The sequence below is a fragment of the Saimiri boliviensis genome, chromosome 15 (assembly GCF_048565385.1).
Source record: "Saimiri boliviensis isolate mSaiBol1 chromosome 15, mSaiBol1.pri, whole genome shotgun sequence".
Lineage (NCBI taxonomy): Eukaryota > Metazoa > Chordata > Mammalia > Primates > Cebidae > Saimiri > Saimiri boliviensis.
The window spans coordinates 56,839,119-56,861,408 of NC_133463.1; the positions used below are offsets into that span (position 1 = coordinate 56,839,119).

The window sequence follows — 22,290 nt, forward strand, 5'->3', positions numbered from 1 at the left end:
ACTCAGCACTAAAAAGAAATAAGCTATCAGGCCATGAAAAGAAATAGAAGAACATTAAAAGCATGTTATTTGACATGTCACTTAAGAAGCCAATCTGAAAAAGCTACATACTCTATGACTTCAACTATGAGATGTTCTATAAAATTCAAAACAATTGAGACATGAAAACAATCAGTGGTTGGCAGGAGTTGGTGAGGATTAATAGAGAGGTTTCTTTCTAGGGGATTTTTAGAGCAGTGAAAGTATTCTGGTACTATACTGGGGAGTACATGTCATTATACATTTATCTAAACCTATAGAATGTATGAGATTGAGAGTGAAACCTAATGTTAATAATAGACTTTGGATATAATGACATCAGTGTAAGTTCATTGACGGTAACAAATATACTACCCTGGTTGGGATGTTGATAGCGAGGAATACTGTGTGTGTGGGAGACAGCAGGGAGGCAGGTGACAACAGGGGTATATGGGGGCTCTATACTTTCTGCTCAATTTTCCCGTGTATCTAAACTATTCTTAAAAACAAACAAACATTTAAGCATGAATTGCATAGGCAGTGTGTCTTTTGGAGTCTGTGCTCACACATAAAGTATGTTCAAACAGCCTCTAAGCCCTATGAGCCTTCCACACTGTGTATCACACTGATAGAGCAGGGTGTCAGACTATAAAAGAGGAAACATCATTCAGTAGTCAAGGGGGATACTCCTGTCTCCAACTTATTCTCCGGAAGCATTCTATGCCCATGAGAATCTAAGCTTACTGATGGTGGGAAGTTTAATAAACACTCTCAATCTATTAAAAGGTTTCTTTATAATTTCTAAACAACTGCTTGATACATTTGGGGATGTTCTATTTCTAGAGACATAGGATCCACCATGCACTGGGTGTTCTGGAGAGAAAGAGAATAAGATAGAATTTGTATTCACACCAAAGACCAAATGAAATATTTTGTGTTTTGACGGCCTATCTTTGGAATGCTGGGGCTTTGGGGCAATATTTTCTGAAGCCCTTAATCTTTCAGTAGCTGCCGATTGGCCAAGAAAGAAAAGAGCAGAAGGGCACATTTCTGTATATTATAGAAATTCATAACAGTTTGGAATATTTTCCCTAGAGTAGTTGATGCTCCTTTGACAGATAGATAGTAAATAATTAATCATCATCTCATCATTGCAGAACAAAAAGACAGGTTTTTGTTTTTGTTTTTGTTTTTATTTCACAGAGGGGAGAAATGTGATTAAGAATGGAGAGGAGATAGGCTTAGGACATGGGCCTGGGAGAAGTCCCAGAGGCTTTGTTTCATGGTCAAGCTGAACAGATTAGACTGTTGGATTCTCATGGTGCTGCTGGCTGCTGCTGCAGCTTCCAAGAAAGATTGACATGTTTGTCTTGACATCTCACTTCAGGAGTGGATGGATACACAGGGCAGCATAAATTTGGGACAAAAGTGTTCCAACATTTCTCATGTTGTACGTTCATTCGTCTCTTCAGGCAATTCACCACGTGTGTTTATCCCATTAATGGCTGGAGAAAAAGTCCTGATTACCTTCCAATTTACATGATACATATTCATGGGTTGGAGCAGTAGTGGTGAAGAATTCTTCTCCTCTTAGGTTGTGCATGTATTTAGGGTCCTTGAAATCTGAATAGCCACACTATGAGTAGTTGAGCCTCTTTCTTTAGTATCTGCTTAGATATGATTTGTTTCGAATTTAAACAAACCGATAAACAACCATTCCAAACTGGAGAATTCTGAAGAAGATAATTATGACAAATTCTACTTCAAATTTAGCTCTTTGTGGTGTTTTGCCTTGATTTTATGGATTTAAATTTACTTTAGGTTAAAAAAAAAAAAACCTTTGTAACACACACACACACACACACACACACACACACACACACACCCCTACATATACCATAACACATTATCAGCAAACCTAGCTAGTTCGAGCTTCAGAACATTTCGTTCTAGTGTTTTTTTGTGGCTGCTATTAGAATGTTATGGGAAATGTAGGGAAATGTCAGCATCCTACTGGGAGAGCAGCCCTGGGCTTATTTTTGTGTCAAAGTCTATTTCCCTACTGCAAGCTGACATGGAGAAAGAATTGAACAGGTTTTTGACCTAATGTACTTTTTCTCTTGTTTTGGTTACATTTAGGCCAAGTGCTTTTGGAGAAATAGTTGAGCTAAGCCTTCTGTTGAAGTATTTCTGACTCCAAGATCCCTTTTTTTTTTTAAATGGAATCTTGCTCTGTCACCCAGGCTGGAGTGCAGTGGTGGGATCTCGGCTCACTGCAACCTCCACCTCCTGAATTCAACCGATTCTGCTGCTTCAGCCTCCCAAGTAGCTGAGACTAGCACATGTCACCACGCCAGCTACTTTTAGTATTTTTAGTAGAGATGGGATTTCACCATGTTGGCCAGGCTGGTCTCAAAGTCTTGACCTCAAGTGATCCACCCACCTCAGCCTCCCAAAGTGCTGGGATTATAGGTGTGAAACACCATGCCTGACCAGGTCCCAAAGATTAAATTGTGTAAATAGTGAGAGCAACAAGAGTCAGAGACACTGCAAAGTAGTGTAGAGTAGGACCTGAGAATGACTTTGGAGTTTGGAGTTTCATTATTAAAATCTCAGCTTTGACTTTTGGTTGTTGTATAATTTTAGGCAAGCTTTGACTTTTTTTTTTCCCATAAACACTTAGGATAGTTTCTGCCCTATAATAAATATTCAATCTGTAGTGCAATGAAATTGATGACTGTGTGGGCAATAAACACACTTTCTTTTAAAATCAGAACCTGGTAATCATTTCCAGCCTCCTTTACAGAGTTACAGATTCTAAATATGTAAGATTAGGGCCAAGGTGTCTGCATTTTAGAAAGTTCCAGAGATGGTCGTGTAAGGAGTGCACAGAAAATTATCTTTCTGGTGTTGGGACATTCTCTGACCTCACTCAGCTTGGTCTCTCAACATCCTACTCCGATAACATTAGGCCTCTCTCCATGTAGCTAAACTTCTAGTACCGACTCAGCCCTTACATGTAACTATACAATCCCTGCCTCATTGCTATAACCATTTTCTCTGCCCTGCCTCAGGACACTACACTTCAGGGAGTAGAGAGAGTGCTGCTAGGAAGATTTTGTTTGCTTTGAAACAAAATGCTAGTTAGACTGAGGCAGGGCAGATCATCTGTGTAGGCATTTAGCTGATGAGGTGTTAAACTAGCAGTAATATAATCATATAATGCATGATGAATCTTGCATAGGCAAAGTTGAAAAGCAAACTGTTATGATTCATCGCTACTTGTTGCTGAAATAATTTTATCTTAACTCCTTATTTTTCTGTGTGTTAGGTCTGCAAGAGGTACTAAACGAAAATCCTCAGACTTGAATTTGGTGTTTTGGCTTGATTTTATGTATTTAAATTTACTTTAGGTTAAAAAAAAACCCTTTATCTCTCACACACACACACACACACACACACACACACACACACACACACACATATCTACATATACCATAACACAGTATCAGCAAACCTAGCTAGTTCGAGCTTCAGAACATTTCGTTCTAACTGTATGCATTCTTTAAAGAACAGGGATCATTCAAAACTGTATTCATTTGTGGGCAGTCCCAGGTTCATAGAGGTGGCAGGACCAATATTAAGCACAGGTGAGTAGAGCACGGTCATTTGTAGGACTTCCAAGTATAGTAGGACTAAACCCTCGCAGCCAGGGAACACTGTGAGAGAGTGAAGATGATCTCAGAGACTTGTGAATATGGTCAAGGAATGGGAATCCTGGGAGATATTTCTACAAGTGGAACATGGAATCAGAAATCCAAAGATGTGAATCTGGGTAAATTTGTATGATGCTGTCTCAGGAAGACAGGCAAATGTGCCCTAGAATTAAATGAGTAGGCATAAAAAAGTAATGAACAGTTTGTAAATTGGACGAAAGCCTGCAGATATCACTTTTTCTTTTTTAAAATTTTTAAAAATGTTAAGTTCTAGAATACATGTGCAGAACGCACAGATTTGTTAGGTAGGAATACATGTGCCATGGTAGTTTGCTGCACCTCTCAACCCATCGTCTAGGTTTTAAGTCCCAGATGTATTAGCTATTTGTCCTTAATTGCTCTGTCCCGCAGAGCAACAAACAGGAACCCGAGCAAGCCTGTCGTGGATGAGAAAGGGATGGGACAAGAGGCGCGAAGAATGGCAGCAAGACAAAAGTTCTGATCAAGCTGCAAAGTTTATTTCAAAATGGGTTCCTTATATAGGGAGGGGAGAGGGTAGAGAGGGGAAAGGGGAAGTAGTTCTGATAGGCTGGGAGACGAGTGTTTAGCTCATGATCAGCTACCCCATTGGTGCAGCCATGCATGTTCTGTGCGTGATCAGGTCCTTTATTGGTGGCCCTGAGGCATGTCTTGCCCGTGATCAGGTCCTCCATTGGTGGCCCTGAGGCATGTCTTGCCCGTGATCAGGTCCTCCATTGGTGGCCCTGAGGCATGTCTTGCCCGTGATCAGGTCCTCCATTGGTGGCCCGCCACCACGCCCGGGGCATGCTTTTGGCGGGGAGGGCTGATGCAACCTTTTGTTCCAAATGCATCAGCTTAGCCTGGGTTCCCAACATCTCCTCCCTTTTTCTTTAAAAAAGAGGAGGCGGACCTTAACCAGCTAGGGGAGGTAGAGGCTGTGCTCCTCTTGAGCCTTAATTTTCAGGCTTACAGGTACCTTTTTGGGAGGAGAGGATTTTTCGAGTACCAACCTCTATGCAAGCCAGCTTACCTCTCAGGAGACTCGACAGTAGCCTTAGTAAGGCCTCTCCTTGCAGTGCCTTGCCTTGCACCTAGCGGTGTCCATTACCTTCGTAAAGCATAGTGTCGAGCGGTATGCTGCTCCCGTAGGAGGGGAACCGGCTACAGTCTGCCATATTCTAGATCACGCGTTGCTAGTTGGTGATAGTGGATTTGTATAGGCTTTCCCAGTATGGAATTAAGCTGATCCTTAATTAATGCTGTCACTCGTCTTAGGATCCAGGGGGCAAAGGAAAAGAATAGGATGATAGCGAATAAGGGTCCAAGGAAGGGGAGGAGGTAAGGGAGAAGTCCATTGAGGCCGGTGAGGAAGGGATTGTCTGCAAGTGCCTTGCGTCTTTGTTCGAGGTCTTCTTGTAGATTTTTTATTTTATCTTGGACAATTCCTGACTTGTTGGCATAAAAGCAGCAACGTTCCTGTAGAGCCAAACAGATACCTCCCTGTTCTGCAGTGAGTAGGTCTAAGCCTCTTCTGTTTTGTAGGACTACTTCGGCTAGGGAATCTAGTTGGTCCTGTAAGTCATTGATGGTGCTAGACAAGGCTTGGATGTCGTTAATAAGTTGATGGGAAAGTTTTGTGTAAGATTGAACAGCCACCCCGAGTCCTGCTGTACCGGTAGCGACTGCTGTAGAGACACCCAATCCTACTAGTAGGGGAATCAGTGTAACGGCTCGTTTTTGCCGCCCTGCAATATAGTCAAAGGTAGGGATAGGGACAGGGTCATCACCAGAAATAATGTCTATATTTGGCAAGAGGGCGGCTAACACACATGACCCTGTCCAGTTTGCAGGCAGAGCAGTAAAGGCGAGGTTGTTGCCGCAAACAAAAGCTTGGCCTGGGCCAGGGCAAAGGGCCTCACTGTGGTTGGAACTACTGGAGCAGTTTACAAAGTTGGCAACGCCAACCGGAATATCAAAGCTGTTGTTTTGTGCACCTTTAAAGAAGCAAGGGTATACTTGGGAAGGCATGGGCTGGACTCTAAAGGGTAAGCTGGGGGTGCAATTATTTTGTGAGGCATTAAAACTAGATATATTGACAGGGAAGGCTAGGGGCATGGAGGTACCTTGATTTAAGCATAACCAGCAATTTTGGGCTAGGCTGGGGTTGGAGATATTGAGGGCCTGGTGGGTGGCTGACAGAATGTCAAGCATTTGCGCATCAATGTCAGGTCCTCTTGGTTTTGAGCGAGCTAGGGGGTGGTAGGATAACTTAGGGAATTGGCTTTGAATAACAAGCTCTATTTGTTTTTGTACATAAAGCTCTCTCACAGCATCTTGGGGTCCGCCACCGTCGGAGACGTGAATAGGGGCTTGCTGATTCCAACAAACCGATTTTCCAACCGTGCCATCGCATCCGGCCTGGAGGACCCCATGAGGTTGTAGGCCGCTGGTGACAGGACTGGTTTCTGAGGTGCTCTTTGTTCTTTGTAGAATGGCAGTAAAATAAGTATTATTGCCTTGAGTACACTGTGAGAAACTAGAATAGCAGGAGGAGTGCATCTGGGATTTAATGTTGTTTGTGCACTCGCTTGGGCACGGGCCTGGGCGGCCATTAATGACCGGTATACTAGGAGGCTTGCGCACACAAAGCCACTTAGGTGAAGATACTCCATTCCAATTGGTGTCATAGGTAAGATAGGCATTTTTGTCCCCACAATCTGTTACCTGAGTGTAAGTTGGGGTGGCGTAATTATTGGTCTGAGTCCCCCCTTTACAGTCACATGGCGCTCCAAAGAGGGCAGTGTAAATGTCTTCGGATGGCTTTCCAAGTCCTCCCTTTGTGACTGGGCAGAGGCGTGGGTGCAGTAGGAGGATGAGGATGCAGAGCATTCTTTCTGGAAGAAGAGAAAAAGAGCTCCTCAGGGCGAGCCTTTTGGCCCTGGGGCTGTATTTGGGTTACTTGGCCTGTCACACAAGGGGGCTGTCTGATTATTGATGTGTCTAATTAGTCGCTCAGGGAGCCAGCGGGGGCCATCCTCCTTTTGATCGTATATGCAGGCTGAGCCTCGCCCCCATATGAGAACAGGGTCAGGGCCCTTCCAAACACTGGTGAGAGGGTCACGCCACATAACCGTAGCATGCTGCTGAGAAGTTTGGGGATGCCATAGACGGTCAGCTGCCGAGCGACCTTGACTGTCAAGCTGTAGAAAATTTAGTTGAAATAGGGCATGACTAAGAAGGTTTCTGGGTTGTTGCATAGAAAACCCAAGGGGGGAGCGGGCTAAGCGACTTAGGGCATTTTTTAATGTTTGATGAGCTCGTTCAACTACTCCTTGACCCTGGGGGTTGTACGGTATACCAGTAACATGTTTGATTTGGAGTTTTTGGCAAAAGTCTTGGAAGTTTTTTCCAGTATATCCTGGGCCATTGTCTGTTTTAATGGTGTGCGGTTTTCCTATGGTAGCAAGACAGTGGATAACATGAGAGATAACATTTTTTGATGCTTCACCTGTTTGGGGAGTGGCTAAGATAAAACTACTAAATGTGTCAACAGTAACATGAACAAACCTCTGTTTTCCAAAAGGAGTAAAATGAGTGACATCCATTTGCCAAATGGCATTGGGGACTAAACCACGGGGGTTCACGCCAAGATGGGGTACAGGGGTGGCTACGACACATTGTTTGCAAGCTTTTACAATATCTCTGGCTTGTTCTTTAGTAATTTTATAGAGTAATCGTAGGGTGTGTGCATTGAGGTGATGTAGGGTGTGAGCTTGAGTAGCCTCATGTATTGGGTCACTTATAATGGGGAAAATTTGTGTGGCAGCATCAGCTAAGGCATTGCCTTCAGCCAGGGGTCCTGGAAGATTTAGGTGGGCCCGAAGATGTCCGATAAAGAAAGGGTGTTGTCTGTTTAAAATTAGCTGTTGCAGTTTAGAAAATAAGGGGGTAGCATTGGTTGAGGATTTGATAAAGGGGACTGTCTCCAAAAGAGGGACTGATTGAGCAATATACGCACTGTCAGTGTACAAGTTAAACGGTTGGTGAGCTAGAACTGTGAACACCTGGAGAATAGCATAGAGCTCAACAAGTTGAGCTGACAGGTAGGGGGATTTTATTGAGACGGGTTGATTATCAATAACGTATGCAGCAATTCTGTTTGAGGATCCATCAGTGAAAACTAGCGTGGCTTGAGGAATTGGGGCAGATTTTGTGATCTTGGGGAATATGAACTGGTGAAGCTTGGCAAATTGGATAACAGGGTCACTGGGGTAATGATTGTCTATGTCTCCTGTGAAGGAGGATAATGCAATGGCCCATTCGTCAGAGGTTTGCAGGAGCCAGGTTAATTGGTCCTGGGTGTATGGAATGATTATAGAGTGGGGGTCCCTGCCAAACAGTTGGCGGCCAGTGTACCGACCCTTAATAATTAACATGGCGAGGAGCGAGGGGTAGGTGAGTAAGACTTTTGATGGGGAGGCAGGTAGATGGAGCCAAAGGAGGGGGCTTCCGTATTTAGTAGGGTCTGTACCGTTTGGTTGCCAAAACACCGCGGTGGGTGTATGGGGAGTTGGGAGCAAGAGGAGTACTAGGGGAAGGTTATACGAAATTTGGTGAACACTTTGATTTTGGATAGCCTTGTTGATGAGGGCTAGAGATTGCTTTGCTTCTGGGGTCAGTGCTCGAACCGATAAAGGATTTGGATCGCCTTTTAGAATATTGTTAAGGGGAACAAGGGCACTGGTGGGCAATTTTAAATAGGGTCGAAGCCACTGAATGTCCCCGAGTAATTTTTGGAAATCGTTAAGGGTTTTTAAGTGATCAGTTTTTAAGCAGACTCGGGGAGTAAATACTTGCTGATGGTGTAACTCAAATCCTAAATAAGAAAATGGCTCAGACACTTGTACCTTGTCTGGAGCAATTTTTAGTCCATATGAGGTAAGACAGGATATAATGTGAGCATAGCAGGCCTTGGCTGCCTCGGCGCTATCACAAGCAAGAAGGATGTCATCCATATAATGGAGGATATAGGCCTCTGGCCACTGGGATCTTACTGGGGCAATGGCGGCAGCAACAAATTTTTGGCACAGTGTGGGACTGTTGGCCATGCCCTGTGGCAGAACCTTCCACTGATAACGAGGCATAGGACTTTGGAAGTTGATTTGAGGGACGCTAAAGGCAAAGTAAGGTCTGTCTTCAGGGTGTAAGGGGATGGTAAAGAAACAATCCTTAAGGTCAATAACAATTTTGTGATAGTTTAGGGGAATGGCTACAGGAGAAGGAAGACCAGGCTGAAGGGCTCCCATGGGGACCATTACCTTATTAACGGCTCTTAGATCCTGTAAAAGACGCCAGCTACCTGATTTTTTCTTAATGATAAATATAGGAGTGTTCCATGGAGAATTTGTAGGTTCAACATGTCCTGCTGCGAGCTGTTCCTGTACTAACGCAATGGCAGCGAGGGTTTTTTCATATGTAAGTGGCCACTGATCAACCCACACAGGGTCTGTAATTTTCCAGGAGATTTTGTCAGCGTGGGGTACAGGAATGTTAATGGCCGCTACGGTAAATTTTGGTGGAATCCTAGGCCTGTTTTGTCTTTTTTGGGGGTAATAGTAATGGGCTGGGTGATTCCTTGATTATTTTTTCCCAACCCTTGGCCGGGGAGATACCCCTGGCTTAGCATTTGGGTCATGACAGTATCGTTGGGACTGCACATGACAAGTTTCATTTGAGAGAGGATGTCCCTTCCCCAGAGATTGACTGGCAGATTGGGGAGGACATAAGGGGTAATGTGACCATTATTGCCTTCAGAGTCCTCCCACTTAAGCATTTGAGCACTTTGTTGGGGGTTGGTGGCCTGGCCAATACCGCGCAGGTGAGTAGCAACGGTTGTTAACGGCCAGTTCCTCGGCCAGTGAGTGTAAGATATAACGGTGGCATCGGCCCCTGTATCAAGAATGCCAGAAAAGAGCTTACCATTTAATTTAAGTTTCAGGGTAGGCCGCTGTTGAGAAATTTGTTGAACCCAGTAGACATCAGAAGACCCAGGGGCACTAGCCCCGCGGTAGGGCTTATGGAAATTGGAGTTAATTTGTTGGAGGGGGAGAATGACTATTTGAGCTAGTCTGGTGCCCTTTGGGATGGTGACTAAATCTTTAGTTGTAGAGAGAATGATATGGATTTCTCCCTCAAAATCATTGTCTAATATGCCGGGCAGAACTTGGATCCCTTGGAGGGTAGAGCTGGCTCTGCCTAATATGAGGCCGAATGTCTGGGGTGGTAAGGGTCCATATATTCCAACTGGAAGTATCAGAGGGCTATTTTGGGTGGTTAGTATTGTGTCGGTGGTGGTACAGAGGTCCAGTCCTGCACTGCCCGCTGTTGCTCGCCAGAGGTCTGTGACGTAGCGGCATGGTTGATTACTGGGAGGGCAGGGGTTGGCTGGCGGTATTGGGGGGTGAACTGTGAAGCCCCGGAGTTCATCCCGGTAGTGGGGCCCTGGGGCTGGCCCCTGTTCAAGTTTCCCTGCCTAATAATGGGTTGTCCATTAATGTCTAATCGAGAACGGCATTCTGAAGCCCAGTGAAATCCTTTTTTGCAGCGAGGACATTTTGTTGTGGGACCTAAATTTTTTATAAGGCTAGCCTGTGGGGCATTAGGTTGAGTTGGGAGTTGAGTAGGTGGTTGTATTTTTTGGGGGCAGTTTCTTGAAAGATGGCCGGGTTGGTGACAATTATAGCAAAGGCGGGCCTGGGCTCCAGGCAGTTGCGCGGGGGCAAGATTTTGGAGGGCAGCTCCTATGGCTAGGCCAACAGCATGGGCAGAGCCAATACCAGAGCAGAGGCGAACATAGTCGCAAAGCTCCTTCTGCCTAAAAGGCCGAATTGCACTTTGGCAAGCGGGGTTAGCGTTTTCATAGGCTAGGTGTTTTACAAAGGAGCTCTCACTTTCCCCGGAGCCAAAAAGGCGATCTGCCGTCTCCTGGAGGCGGCTTACAAAATCACTGTATGACTTATCGGGGCCTTGTCTAATCTTTGCAAGGGAAGTAGTAGCCGCTCCCTTTTGAGGGAGTCGCTTCCAGGCTTTTAGGCCTGCGGACTGAATCTGGGTTAAAAGCCCTGGGGGGAATTGGGCCTGTTTGTCATTGTTCTGATAAGGGCTGGCGCCCAGGAATTTTTTAAGGGTCCATCCTTTGGAGGAGGCCTTACGCGCGTTGCGCTCTGCAAACTGTTTGGAAATATCCTCATACTCAGACTTCCAAAGGATATTGTCCCCTCCGCTCAGCGCAGCACGAGACAAGAAAAACTAATCACTAGGGGTAAGCCATCTTTCACTAAGACTCTCTACAAGGGCCACGGTAAAGGGGGCAGTAGGACCATAGTTAGCAACAGCAGTTTTAATTTTTTCTATGGTCTTTAGATTTAGCCGCTTATAGGAATGGGTGTAGGTAGGCTCGGTGGGCTCTGAGCTTTCCTCCTCCTCATCCTCTGAGTCAGATTCTCCGGAATCTGCTTCCTCCTCCTCAGGGATGGTGTGCGTGTCAGGGTGAGGAGACCCTCGGCCCATGGTATTGGAGCTGACCTGTCCCTGACTTCTGGTAACGGGAAAAGCCATAACTCCCGCGGGAGGTAGAAGGGCCAAATCGGACAGTTTTGTGACTAAGGTTTTAACCCCATCAAGAAGAGAAACAGTCTCATCAATGGGACCGGAGGGTTTGGCTAGGGCTACACCGGGCAAGTTTGGGGCCGTGGGGGAACCAGGAACGCCTGAAGTAGGGGCATGCAAAACAGGAGCCGCAACTGCCACTGGGGGCACTGCTGTAGGAACATAGGGCGGTGGCCGGAAAGGTGGCAATGCCGGGGTGTTAGTTAATTGGGGCCAATCAGGGTTGTTATATTGGGCAGCTGCCTCTTCCAGATCTGCTTGATCGGCGGGATTTAGTTGATCATCCTGACTACCCGAGTTATGCAAGGTTTTAGAATTAGCAAGCAAGGGCAAATGTTGGGGCGGAGTATGCGCCCGAGAATGAGGACTTTGAATGGGGGGGTCCGTAAGGGTTGCAAGGTTGGGGTACAGTGAAGACTGCCCTGTATCATCTGAACCAATGTCAATTGCAACCGAGGGGCAGGTAGAAGGGGCCCTAGAGGGAGGGCGAGAGGAGGCCTTTTCAGAGGTGGTAATTGTTACAGGGGCTTGTCTAGATGGAGGTCGGGAGTGGCTAATAAGAATTTTGTGACCCTCCTTGCAGAGGCGTTGAATGTCAGGGGAGTCGCCCTGATTAGTAAGGACGTCCCTTATTAAATTATAATAATTAAAAGTGGTGATCGGAATAGTCTCAGGACCAAAAACACGGTAATAGTCGTTCAGACAATCACCAACACGTCCCCAAACACAGGAGTCAATAGACCCTTCCTGGGGGAACCATGGACATGTTTTAAAAATGAAACTAAAAAAGGAGACAAGGTCTTTCTTGCGAACCCGAATTCTACGCACCTTGAGAGATTCCTTTAACTGACTTATAAAGAGATCATTTTCACTGTGTGAAGATGCTTGTCCCATGATTGGGTCTTACCTGAGTAATGCCGCCGTCGAAATGAGGAACGAACTCCAGGAGTCGGCTCGCGGTCGGGTGGTCCGCGGTGCTCCGTGCGGGGAATCGGTTAATCGGGACGGCCGTGCAGGGAACCGGTTACAGGGGACGGCGGTCCACGGAGGCCGGCATCGAGCCCCACGTCTGGGCGCCACTTGCTCTGTCCCGCAGAGCAACAAACAGGAACCCGAGCAAGCCTGTCGTGGATGAGAAAGGGATGGGACAAGAGGCGCGAAGAATGGCAGCAAGACAAAAGTTCTGATCAAGCTGCAAAGTTTATTTCAAAATGGGTTCCTTATATAGGGAGGGGAGAGGGTAGAGAGGGGAAAGGGGAAGTAGTTCTGATAGGCTGGGAGACGAGTGTTTAGCTCATGATCAGCTACCCCATTGGTGCAGCCATGCATGTTCTGTGCGTGATCAGGTCCTTTATTGGTGGCCCTGAGGCATGTCTTGCCCGTGATCAGGTCCTCCATTGGTGGCCCTGAGGCATGTCTTGCCCGTGATCAGGTCCTCCATTGGTGGCCCTGAGGCATGTCTTGCCCGTGATCAGGTCCTCCATTGGTGGCCCGCCACCACGCCCGGGGCATGCTTTTGGCGGGGAGGGCTGATGCAACCTTTTGTTCCAAATGCATCAGCTTAGCCTGGGTTCCCAACACTTAATGCTCTCCTTCCCCTTGCCCTCCAACCCCCCCCACCTCAGCCCCAGTGTGTGATGTGCCCCTCCCTGTGTCCATGTGCTCTCCTTGTCCAACTCCCACTTATGAGTGAGAACATATAATGTTTGGATTTCTGTTCCTGTGTTAGTTTGCTGAGAATAATGAGATCTCACTTTTTCATGCTGGGAATAACCTGATGCTATAATCCCCTCAAGATAGGGATTAAGTACCTCCTGTTTCAAGGAATTATCAGTCAAGGAGATCAGTAGGTATCAATCCAGGGAATCTTGGGAAAAAACAGAGTCCAAAGTAAAGAGGAGAGAGCTCTCACCACCAGGATCATTTCCATCTTTGAATTTTTCTAAATGCAATTTGCAAAGTATCATCACAGGGGAGTACCAACACCAGCTGGCATGTATTTACCACTTACGCTGTGCCAGGAATTAAACTAATTATTTTACATGTGTCGTCTCTTCATTCTTTCCAGTAGCCCTACTGGTAGATATCTTTTACTGTCTCCATTTAGCATTCAGGAGACTGTTTCAGAGAAGTGAATGTGTCTACGTGACAGAGATGTACAGATGATATGTTAACTATTCCTTATCTCTTGATTTTAGGTATTATTTATTGATGTGTGCTAAATCAAATTGATGTGTGCTAAATCATAACAGTCCTTCCTGAAGTAATTTTCCAAATTTCTTTCCATTGTAACTTCAGCCTACCTAGAAGGAAAATGAAGAAATATAATACACTATATATCTCCATCTCACTATTATCTCTTTCACTATCTTCCTTTGCTACTCTCTCATTTATATGTATATAGTGTTAAAGCAGCACCAGTTATTAAATTATATGAATACTGAGTTCCTATTCTGTCTTAAATATTTAGTAAGATATTCGCCTTAGGCTCAAGAAATGTATGGTCCAGTTGAAACAATAAGACAAAAGCCATAATAACATACTGAAGGCCATAGGTATCACATGTTATACTGTCAAGCAAAAAAAAAAAAAAAAAAAAAAAAAATCTAGGATCTAAAAGTGGGGAAGGCCTCTTTGATATTGAGAATAATGTTATAGGCAAGGGAGCAGTTCATCTAGTTTACAGTATTTTGTTAAAAGTCAGCTGATCCAAGTTTGGGACTTTAATGTCTATACCAAGGTTGTCTAGCTCAACACATAAGACATAGAGTCAGTAAATGATTTTTATTAAAAGGATAAGCCAATGAGGGATATCTGTTGATAATTTAGTGCAACAGATTTATGGCTGCACAGAAGTCATTCTCTTTGCGTAACTGTTATGTGTGTATTATTTTTAAAATGACATTTAATCAAGCCTTTTAATCCAATCATCTTCTAATATTTTTGGTTACTGTAAGGGGCTCTGAAAATCAAATTGGAACTTGAAAAAACAAAAATACACTTTGATCTGGAAAAGCTACTTGAAATGTTTTGAATTAGATTCACTTAATTGCATATGTCTGTATTTTTTCACAAGTGGAAGCTTGCAAATCTTGTAGTCCATTGGTTCTCATTCTGCTGAAAGAGAGTCAAAATTAAAAAAAAAATCTATAGGAAACCGATATTTGTGATTCTCTACTACTTTACACATAGCTTAAATGTTCTAGTCTTTGTCTATCAAGGTAGTCACAATGGTTACCTATTGCTCTATAACCAAGTACCCTAAAACTTAGCAGCTTAAAATAATAAACATTTATGATCTCACCATTTCTGTGGGTCAGGAATTTGAGAGCAGCTTAGCTTGGAGGTTGTAACTCAGGGTCTCTCATGATGTTGTAGTCAGGTTGTTGGCTAGGGCTGCAGTTATCAGAAAGTCACCTGGGGCTAGGAGATTTACTTCAAAGTCCTTCATGTGGCTGTCAATGGGAAGCCTTTGTTTATCACTGGTTGTTGGAGACCTCAGTTCCTTGCCATGTGAACTTCTCACAGGGCAGCTGACGTCATGCTAATTGGCTGCTGCTTCTAGAGCAAGTGATCAAGAGAGAAAGAGCTAGTAGATACTTCCCTTATTGTGAGTTAATCTCTGAAATATTTTTACCATCAGTTTAACTTTATTATACTTATTAGAAGTGAATCTATGAGTCCAGCCTCTGCCCAAAGAGAGGGGAATCAAATAAGGAGAGAAGAATTGCAGAGTGTGTGGACATATTTTCAAAACTATTATACTTTCCTATTTATATTTGTCTTATATATTGTTCCTTTCCTTCAGAATGTGAGGAAAAAATTTTGTTGGAATTGTGTGTGTGTGTGTGTGTGTGTGTGTGCGCGCGCGTGCATGTGTATGTATATATCTCGAATTAGCATTAATTGCATTGAATGATTTTGAAACTTGTTTTCAGAAGCAGACCTGTGTAAAACTGATTGTTCTATTAACCATATGAATATTTCTAATGCTAAATTAGGAATGGCTTTGCTTCATCTGAACAACTAACAGGTTTTCACATTTGAGCCCTGTGAATCTTCAATATATTCAGGTTTCCTTCTCATGCTACTTGTAACAAGATTTAGTCATTTATCCCCTAAACTTTAGCAGAATTAAAAACCTTTCATACATACTTTGGGAGCTAATCTCTCTTACCTGACCTCCTCTTACTTTCCTTATGTTCTTTTCATGATTTGCCCTTACTCCACCTTTTCTTTTCTAGGTAAATTTATACCACTACTTAGCAATGTACAAAACAGAAAGTAGCTGGGAAAGTAACCTCCTAATACTACAAAAAAAAAAAAAAAAAAAAAGATTTTAGGTCAAGCATGGGATTTTGAAATGTTCTCTTGTCCTTTTTGGAATAAGACGGGTTATAATAAACAATTGAATAAGGACTTGATCATTCTAAAATAACAGCTATCACTTATTGTATTGAGTGCGTATAATATGTCATTCATTTTATGAAAATTATATAATATTCCCAAAGATCCTTTGATGTAGGAAACATTATCTCCATTTACAGATGATGAGGCCAGGTTAAAACTAGTAGTAATGGGCAGGAACAAGACTCAAACCCACATCTCTCTGACTGTAAAGGCTTCTCACAACTGAGAGCTTATGTCACTAGATGACTTAGATGCACTTCCCCTCAGCCACCTCAGACCCCTTCCCAGTGCAGCTCTCTTGACATTCACTGCTGATCAACCCTGCTTGACTCGGGAGAAGACTTTAAGTTCCATCTCTGGATCCCGTGCTTGACCTAAAATCTTTTTTATAGTATTAGGAGGTTACTTTCCCAACTACTTTCTGTTTTGTACATTGCTTCCCAACCCCTCTCAAATAAACAAAATAAAAATTGGCCGGGCACAGTGGCTCACGCCTATAATCCCCATAGTTTTGGAGGGTGAGGTGGGGGTCACCTGAGATCAGGAGTTTGAGACCACCCTGGCCAACATGGCGAAATCCCGTCTCTACTAAAAATACAAAAATTGGCTGAGCATGGTGGCATGTACCTGTAATCCCAGCTACTAGGGAGGCTGAGGCATGGAGAATTGCTTGAAGCCTGGAGGCAGACGTTGTAGTGAGCTGAGATCACACCACTGCACTCTAGCCTGAGTAACAGAGCAAGATGCCATCTTAAAACTTTAGCAGAATGTGTACTAAAATTTATATTTTAAGAAGGAATACTTAGCTTTGTGAACTTACGATACTTGGACAAGTATCTTTGAGAGCACAGTTTGATTCTATAAAGCTTTCCTTCACATTTATGAGTTTGGACTTTGGGACTGAGATGAGTATTTCACTTGATATTCAGTCCTCCTGCCAAAATGAAACTATGGCCGTCTTCTTGTTTTTAAATCAAATCTATACAAATCACTGAGCCATGCAAAATTTCTACCTGCATTAATAAACTGTTGACCTAAAATCAGAGAGAAGGGAGGGGTGGTATATGCTTTATTTGATCTGTTGGCTGGCTGACAAAGGCAGACAATTTTATGAGATTCAGATTGACATTTTTCTTTGAATCTACTTTTTTAAAGTCCATGGAATTATTTTCACTCTTGAATTAGCCACATAAGTAGTAGTTGTCTCTTCAATCTATACTATGACAGGTTAACAGAGATGGAAGCCTTTGATAGACATAGGCCTTCTAAGTTGTACGTAGTCTGTAATATTTACCTGTTGACATAGTCCAGGGAGAACCCAATTTATTTAGAATCAAGACATGAGTATTTGACTGTGGCTCTTACTTCATTTGCTTCATGTAGGTAGTATTGTACATTAGACCCACAAATATAAGTGCAGATTTGAAGCTAGTATACAAATAGGTTATATTTATATAGCAAATCTTATCTCCTTTTTTTTTGATATCTGTAGGGATTGAATACTTTTAGAAGGTATATATTGCAGAATCCTAAGGATTATCTTAGAATTAAATGGAACAGTAGAAAATGAGTCTTGGGAAATAAAGTAATATACTTAAAATAATTTATCCAAAGTGAAGCAATTGTCCTATGCTCAGATCTCCAAAACTATAAAAGAAATTGTCGTCTTAGAAAATGGTTAGAAAACTTCAAAGAATTTTTGGTGTAGATTTAGGAAAGTCATTGGTGGGAGTGTCAGTTTTTCTACATCTTTTCTGGCCCCAATCCTTTGTTTAAATTTATAATTTCTGAAGTATTGAGATAAAACAAATTTTTTTCAGATATAGCCAAATAATTGAAGGAAAATTGGAATCTATAGTTAAATAACTAAAATTATTTCCTTAAATTATTTTATCACCTAAACTAACTAATTAACAGTTACCTCCTGACTACATGCTATACACCAGGCAGTGTTCTAGGTACTGGAGACTCAGCAGTGGGGAAAAAAACTAAAAGAAACATGGACAAAAAAAAATTTCTGTTCTCTTGGAGCTTATATTCTGTTTTAGTCTGTTCTCACACTGCTAATAAAGACATACCCAGCACTGAGTAATTTATAAATAAATAGAGGTTTAATGGACTCACAGTTCTACATGGCTGGGAAGGCCTCACAATCATGACAGAAGGCAAATGAGGAGCAAAGGCACATCTTACATGGCAACAGGCAAGAGAGAGAGCAAGTGCAGGGGAACACCCCATTATAAAACCATTAAAGCACACGAGACTTAGGTACTATCACTAGAACAGCATGGGAAAACCCTCCCCCATGATCCAATCACCTTGCATTGGGTCCCTCCCATGACATGTGGGGATTATGGGATCTACAATTCAAGATGAGATTTGGGTGGAGACACAGCCAAACCATAGCATATTCTAATTAGGGAGACAATATATGACATTAAAAAAAAAAAAAAAAACACACACACACATAGCTTGTTAGTTAGTGGTAAGCACTAATGAGAACAGAAAGCATTGGTGGAAGACAAAGTTTAGAGCCTGTGTTCAGAGTAGGCTTTGTTAAGAAGGTGGCATTTGAGGAGCCACATGCTGGGAGGGAAGGAGTAAACCATGTTGAGGAATGTGAGAAGGGATTCCCAGGCAAAGGAACTGCAATGCATTGCAGTTTTTGTGCCTTTCTATCATTGGCTTCCAGTGAAATGGAAGGCAAGGAGGCCAGCATAGGTAGAGTAGAGCAAGGGAGAGGAAGATCAAGATGAGTTAGAGAGTAACAGTTGGAGACAGGAAGTAGTTACTGTAGAACTTTGCAAGTCATGGCAAGGACTTTGGCTGTTACTCTAACTCAGGGCTTCCCCATCTGAAAACTACTGACATTTTATTACAGGGTTGTCCTGGGTATTGCATGATGTTTAGTAGCATCTCTGGCCTCTACGCATTACATTATGTTAGCACTTCCCCATTGTGAAAATAAAAAGAAAAATTCTCAAGACATTGCTAAACATCTCCTGTACGACAAAACCACCCCCAGTCGGGAAACACTGCTCAGAATGATATGAGAGACCACCGGAAGGTTTTGAAGGGAAGGGTGCAGATCCGATTTAAAATGTGAGAGGATCATGCTGGCTGCTCTTTTGAGTATACATTGGAGAGAGCAAGAGAGATCGTGCAATATTTCTATAATTCAATGGATCTTAATTTTTTAAAATGTGGATATTGCCAATGAGAAATTTTTTTGCCATATTTAAGGATCTCTTCTTCTTGTATGATATCTCATTTGCTCAATAGTTAAAGGAAATTCATTGCAATCACAGTAAATCCAAATATGCCATCTGTTCTCTGACTGCAAAACAGAAACTTAAATTTTTCTTAACTCATTATAAAAAAGAAGTATCTCTGTAGGTTACCAATTATCAGTACATGACACTAGAAGACTATGCATTTCATATAAAAACTTTAAAACCTTTCTAATGCAAAAAGCCATAGATAAAGTGAGACAACTGACAAACATTATTTTGTATATACTTGTAACATAGAATATTCTTTATATTTTCATGTTTTGTGTTTATACTTTGTCTATGCAATTTGTATATATTTGTATGTGTTTATAAGATATATACAAGGGATTAATATCAACATACAGATTTCCTCAGAGTTAGAAGAAAAAGAAGCTTCAATAGGAAGAAAGGACAAATTATATGAATAGAAAGTACACGAAATAAAAAATATAGGTAAATGGTATAGGAAATGATTCAAAAAATGTTTGTTTTTTTTTTTATTTTGAGATGGAGTTTCACTCTTGTTACCCAGGCTGGAGTGCAATGGCGTGATCTCGGTTCACTGCAACCTCTGCCTCCTGAGTTCAGGCAATTCTCCTGCCTCAGCCTCCTGAGTAGCTGGGATTACAGGCACGCACCACCATGCCCAGCTAATTTTTTGTATTTTTAGTAGAGACAGGGTTTCACCATGTTGACCAGGATGATCTCAGTCTCTTGATCTCGTGATCCATCTGCCTCGGCCTCCCAAAGTGCTAGGATTACAGGTCAAAAAATGTTTTACACCACTAAGAATCAAATACATTTAAGTTAAACAATGAGATACATTTTTCATCTATGAGACTGGCAAGGATAAAGAGTAAGTTCTTTGATATTTACAAGAAACAGATACTCAATTTACATTGCTAGGTAAAGAGTAAACTTTCAAAAATCATAAGCCATGAGTATTTTACTTCTAGGAATTTTTCTTATGGAAATAATTAGACAAGTGGCAAAGTTATAGGTATATGTTTTGTGTTTGCCACTGGAGGGTGGGATCAACCCCTCATCCAAAATCGCTTTGAATGTGCAGACTGATAAAGCCACATGCACCCCAAGATGGTATGGAAAGGCTTATAATTCACATAATAGGACTTTCTGGGAGAGCACAGCAGAAACCCAAGCCGATCTGCAAAGGCTTGAGTGAAGAGAGAGGTGAGAGGTCATGGGTTTGATTGTGGTTAGGGAATGGAGCTGAGGTGAGTGTTTTTGTGCAGGACCAGCCGTTTGTGTGGTTTGAATTTCCTGCTGGCACCAAAAGGCTTTCTTACGGGCTTGCCCAGATATAGGACAAAAGGGGCAAGAGGAGGGGCAGGACTTAAAAGTTGTCAGTGAACGAACAGCAAAACTGGAGTCAGACTCTTTATTATAATTCATTCCTGATACCTGATTGATGATAGAAATGTGGCATGTCTCATTTAATAAAATTTGAACTTAAGTAAGCTATTCTGGCTTCCTGTGAGGCCTGCATCCTGAGGCTGGTAAGGAAGGTAAAGGTTCCATTAACGGTTTGGTGAAGGGCCCAGTATTTTCTATTTTGAGAGATAAAACGAATGCCTTGGTCACCATCAATAATGTCTAGAACTGAAGGGTATAAGGAGTGTCTTGGTGAGGCCTGGTATCATGCATCGGGGTACAGAGAGACAGGTGTGACTTTGATGTATATTTTGGATATCTGTGGGACAAAAAATGCCCAGAGTTCTTTACTCTAATGGGGTAACCTCAGAGAAGGGACTGTTGCTGTCCACATTAATTGGATCAGTTAGCCAGACCATTGCCCATAACCCAGGGGTCTATACAAATGTGCAGAAGAAGCTTCTTATTGTCCAAGTCATCATGTTGACTATCGCTAAGGTGACTGCCTGAAGTTTGGTCAGTTGTTGTAACCCCTGGATCTCGTCTTTGATCAGGGATAGATAACAAAAGCTCTCCAGGGAGCTTCAACTCACGTGCCATCTTTAAAGTGTATGAACATCCTTTCTGATCACTCAGTTGACTCCTGACAGCTTCCTAAGAGGTCACGGGGCCCAAAGAGGGATGACACCCTCCTCTAGTGTCATTGTATGTGACAAGGGAATGAGGAGAGGGGAAGATGTTTCCTCTTACAGGTAGAATATGCCAGAAGGTTCAGGTTTGGCTCTATCTGGAAGCACAACTTTCATTTTAATTAGGAGATCATTGGCCATGCCATGGCTTCAGAGTTCTGTCCCTACAACTGGAGACATAACAATCAGCTGAAGTTGGAGAGTCATAGGCCCAGGGCTTGTGGGAGACTTCATCTCCAGAAGGAACTCGTATGAAGCCAAAAATTGCTGTTCTACTGGAATGTTGCATTGGGCTGGGGAGGGCAGTTTCTTGCATCAGAAGCACATTTGCAACTATGGCCATCGTGGGTGCTCTAGTGACTCCAGGAGGCCTGAGAGGAGGTTGCTAAAGCCTCACAGGAAGGGATCTCTGGCAACACTTATGGGAGTACCTGTTGCATAGCAATCAGGATGGGTTCTGTACACTACTGCCCCCACTTGCCCCCTCTTTTTTGGTAGAGGACCCAATTAATACTGGGGCAACTTGTCAGTGATGATATGAATGGGCCACCTTTGATTCACTGTGGATGCGGGGACTGGGACATGATTCAACCTGAGACAGATGGATAGGTCCTGACCAAGACATACAACCCAAATTCACTATAAAGTGGGCCCAAATTTCATACTCCTGTCCCTAAGTGCTAATTACTGAAACATGTGACTTATGCTTGGAGTACTCTACAAATGGATCAGAACATGGGAATGTTGAAAATGCAAGCTTGACAGCAGCCAGCCATGTAGCTCAAAGCTTGCACAAGTCAGCAGATGGCACGTCAAAGGGCACGCTTGCAGCAGCAAATGATCCAGTTGGCAAGCTAAAGGCAAAAGAAGAAAGACTCATGGAGTGGGAGTCATCACCTAGAATTTCCTGCTAGTAGCGCCAATTGTGCTGTGGTTACTAGTGGATGGTGGGATTCACCCTTCTCTCAAAATCGGTTCAGATACTGAGACTGATGATGCCACACATGAGATAGGAAAAGTTTTAATACTCAGGCAACAGGATTATTTAGAATAGTTTGGAAAAAAATAAAAAATAAATGGCTTTGATTTTTATTGCAGTTGGGG

The 22,290-nt window shown here is 43.0% G+C and overlaps 1 protein-coding gene across 1 annotated transcript; it reads right to left on the reverse strand.

Moving 5' to 3' along the window:
* Positions 1 to 4,230: 4,230 nt before the first annotated feature.
* LOC141581475 (syncytin-1-like) lies at positions 4,231 to 12,525 on the reverse strand. The gene is made up of 2 exons (XM_074387040.1): positions 12,331 to 12,525; positions 4,231 to 6,649 (listed from the first exon to the last, which is right to left on the reverse strand). The coding sequence occupies exon 2, from the start codon at positions 6,642 to 6,644 to the stop codon at positions 4,917 to 4,919; it is 1,728 nt and encodes a 575-aa protein (XP_074243141.1). The 5' UTR covers positions 6,645 to 6,649; positions 12,331 to 12,525; the 3' UTR covers positions 4,231 to 4,916.
* Between the last annotated feature and the right edge of the window lie 9,765 nt (positions 12,526 to 22,290).